The sequence below is a fragment of the Garra rufa genome, chromosome 24 (genome assembly GCF_049309525.1).
Source record: "Garra rufa chromosome 24, GarRuf1.0, whole genome shotgun sequence".
Taxonomy (NCBI): Eukaryota; Metazoa; Chordata; class Actinopteri; order Cypriniformes; family Cyprinidae; genus Garra; species Garra rufa.
The window spans coordinates 28644500-28648403 of NC_133384.1; the positions used below are offsets into that span (position 1 = coordinate 28644500).

At 31.1% G+C, this 3904-nt stretch overlaps 1 protein-coding gene across 1 annotated transcript in view; it reads right to left on the reverse strand.

Annotated features, from left to right (window-relative positions):
• LOC141300268 (guanine nucleotide exchange factor VAV3) overlaps positions 1-1419 on the reverse strand; it is a 67729-nt gene extending 66310 nt beyond the window's left edge. The window contains exon 1 of the mRNA XM_073830589.1: positions 1141-1419. Coding sequence (XP_073686690.1) covers positions 1141-1419 — 279 coding nt within the window. The remainder of the gene's footprint in view (positions 1-1140) is intronic.
• Positions 1420-3904: the final 2485 nt, after the last annotated feature.

Sequence of the window (3904 nt, forward strand, 5' to 3'; positions counted from 1 at the left end):
CTATATCTACATTGTCTGTATATATATATATATATACGTTTATATAAATTATGAAAGAATATGGAGCGCAAATAAATAATTTTGATTTAATTTAATATTATGAAAATATAAATTATTTTAATTGCATTAATAAAAATATATATTTATTAGTAAATTAATTACAAGATAATTTTATTATATGTATTATTATTTATTAAATTAATTAAATTATATTTTTAATAAATGTATTTTATTTCAGCTGCTACTCACATAATATAACAATGCAAAATAAGAACCAGTTATTATTCTCATATCTCAAAACCGAAATAAATCCATACATTTTTTATTGCATGTCCCCTTTAAACCAAAATCAGTATCTCCAAATCCATCTCGCTATCTATTTCACGCATACTATTTAATATAAATGAAATGCTATACATTTAATATCACTATGTTCCTATTTCGTCTCAGTCTGCCCTTCAGGAAAAGTAGGAAAAGACATTTGCGAGTCTCCCGCAGAGATCCAGCAGTGCAGTAGTGGATAGAATAGCAGTTTTCCTCCAGGATAGAATTGAAAGCCATTTTTGGTTGAGCAAGGCTTCTCTCCAATAAAACCCACAAGGTCCGAAAATGACTGTAATGCACAAAACAGCCCTGAAAGTACAGACACATCATGTGTTAAACATTCGCCTCTCTATTCATCTTCCTCTCTGTCTAGCTTCCTCCAAACCCTACAGGGCTCCTTAAGACTTCAGGGCAAGCGTGAGATGTGCCTTTACGATAATGTGTTGAAATCAAAGAAGTGTAAACAGTCGCCCGCTAAACATTTGCTTGTCTTATCTGCGCGTAAGTGCGGCCCAAGGCCTCTGGTGGAGTCATTTGTAAAGAGGGAATGGGAACCGAGAGGCGGTGCGTGTGTCGCTTTTGATCTGCAGGCTTCTCACAGATAAGACTTATTAGTTTGTTTGTGAGAAAAAGCTGGTCTCGCCAGGCTGTTTTCTGCACATCAATATGCCAGAGGACGTGATGTCAGGCGTCCTTGCTCTCACGGAGGTTATAATGTGAGCACTTTCTGTTTCAAGAAATCACAGGTGCAGCTGTGGCATGAAAACGCAGAGACTTTTGGTTTAATTCACTTCCTCCTGTTGCTTAAGAAAGCACGGCATTGCGGCAAGATGTGAAAGTCTTGACAGGCGACGTACGGCCACCGACAGATGGAGGTTGAGGATGTAAGTGGTAGAAACGGACACATTCTTGTGAATGTGCCCGGCGAGAGGGCAAATGTGCTGATCTTTGGTCCATAACAGGACATCTATTAAGATTAGAATCGCTGTTTTCTGGGTTGTTGAGAATATGTTGCTGCACCGTTGATGAAAAGTTTCCTGTGTCTGTTGTCACTTTGGCGTTTGGCACATACTGGGAAAGGAAATTACAGATCATAGCTGTACGAAACGGACATTTTTTTCCCCTTTTCTTAAAGGAAATGTGCAAGACTAATGCAGGCTAATAACTATTGTACTGATGATTATTAGTGTGTTGCTTTATTAACAATACAGAGCAGTGGCATAGCAAGTCAGCCTCAGGCCCATATGCAAAAAAATTGTACGGGTCCCCCAATCATAAATCAAAAATAAAGGTGCTTCATGATGCCATAGAAGAACCAATTTGTTTCACAAAAGGTTCTTTGTGGTAAAAGAAGGTTCTTCAGATTATAAAAAGGTAAGAAAGAGATGGTTCCTTAAAGAACTTTTGACTGAGTGGTTCTTGTGGAACCAAAAATGGTTCTTCTATGGCATCGCTGTGAAGAACCTTTTAAAGCACCTTTATTTTTAAGAGTGTACATAATGTTACGTAAGTATTCACAAGCTGTTTTATTTACAGTAGCCTATAAATGCTTTGAAAGTCCATTCATTATTTGTGAATAGTCTCAGCCTACTGTATACATTTAGTCAATTTTATGCTAAAATATAAACAGTAAATGCGCTCTTTAATTTGTAGTGAGATCTTTTTCTTTTTAATATTTGCAGCACAAAATAAACATGAAAAATATTTGAATATTATTAAACTAAAATGAATAAATTGCAGCGTTACGTAATTTAAACACAAAATATACATTTACGAAATAAACATGAAAAAATTAATAAACACGATGTCTTATCAATCAGAGTTGAAAAAAAGTCAATAAAACATCTTGTGAGTAAGTCATAATAATAGTACCGTAACATTTAGCCTTTTATTTTTCTTATAAATCAGCCAGCGAACTTGAGTTGAAGCCTACGTTTTTATTGCTGTTTTTTGTTTTCTTGGGGGCGGAGTAGAAAAAATATTCACACACAATATAACATGATTTTATTACATGAATTATTTCGTTTTGAAGTAGTAAATTAAATCATTTTATAGATATATTTATCATGTCTGTGAGGTAAATATTTGCTGAGTTTCGGATCATTTTTGTAAAGCACTATTAAACAATTTTATTACAATGATATTATTAAACTAAAATGAATCAATTGCAGTGTTACGTAATTTAATTACAAAATAAAAGTAACTGTAATCTGGCTATTACCTATTGTACTGATTAGTGTGTTGATTAATTAACATAAAATACAAAAAAATAAAATAATTCTTAAAATTTTGTATTTATTAAAATGGATAATTCTTATTTTATTTTTAAATTACTTAGCAGCTATTCAAGTTGGTGAATTATTTTAAATGTTTTTTAATAAATTATTGCAGTATTTAAAAATGATCAACAATTTGTTTTATTATTGATTTTGAAATATAAATTTCACCTTTGTTATTGTTTTTTATGAATTCATAAACAAAAATACAATGTGAATATGATTATTCAAATAATTTGAATACATATAAATAATTATTAATTATAAACTAATAACTAAATTATTAAACAATATTAATACTATGATATTATTAAACTAATTTGAATGAATTAATAACTAAAAACAAATATGTTTTTACAGTGTTTGACAAGTTAGCAGATGAGTTTTGTATCCAAGTTTTGTTGAATACTTACTGGTTTTATATGTGAAACCATTGGAAACATTTGTTAGAAATTTGGAAAAGCAATCAAAAAGTACTCAAAATGTAATTAGTTAATTGAAAAAGTTAAAGTAATTGAAATAGTTACACTACTTAAATACAGTAGGGTAACTTGTAATCTATAACCTATTATATTTCCAAAGTAACTTTCCCAAAACTGAATATTTCTAACATAATGCAAAATAATACTGCTTTAATTTCACTGCTATTACTGACTTTCACTCTAGAAGACCATAAGGACTCTTTAGTGTGATTCAGTGTATATCATGTTTTTTTAATCGCTTGCAGTTACTGTGAAGTTTTGGGGTTGAACAGCATGTACTGCTGATGAGATTCTGGATCTGGAGTTGTGATAAAGTATCTGTTTTGTAACAGATCTGCGGTCGCGAGTCAACACAGGTGTCTGTTTAATACGACAGCTTGTGTTGAAGACTCATCTCATTTCACTCCATAAATGAGTGCGATTGGATGTTTGCCAGACTTGTGCTGTTTGGTAAACTCATTAGTCATGATTCACAGCAAATATTGCATGAAATCAGAATGGAAAATTAAATAGGTGCAGGCTTGTCTTGATTTTCAATATGGTTTTGTAGGCATAACTCTGATGCGCCTTCATGTTTAATTGAATTTAAGAGTGTTATAAGTCATACTAATGTGTAGTGTTGTATTATTACTTAATATATAATTGCCATATTGCATAATTATACAATAATAATAATATGTTATAGAATTATATTTATGTTTTATAAATGTTTTTGTATTATTTAATAAGTACTAATTAGTTTTTACATATTATAGTACTATTTTGGAAAGGTGACTTTCAATTCAATTTTTGTAATCATTTTTTTTTTTCTCCCAGACAAAG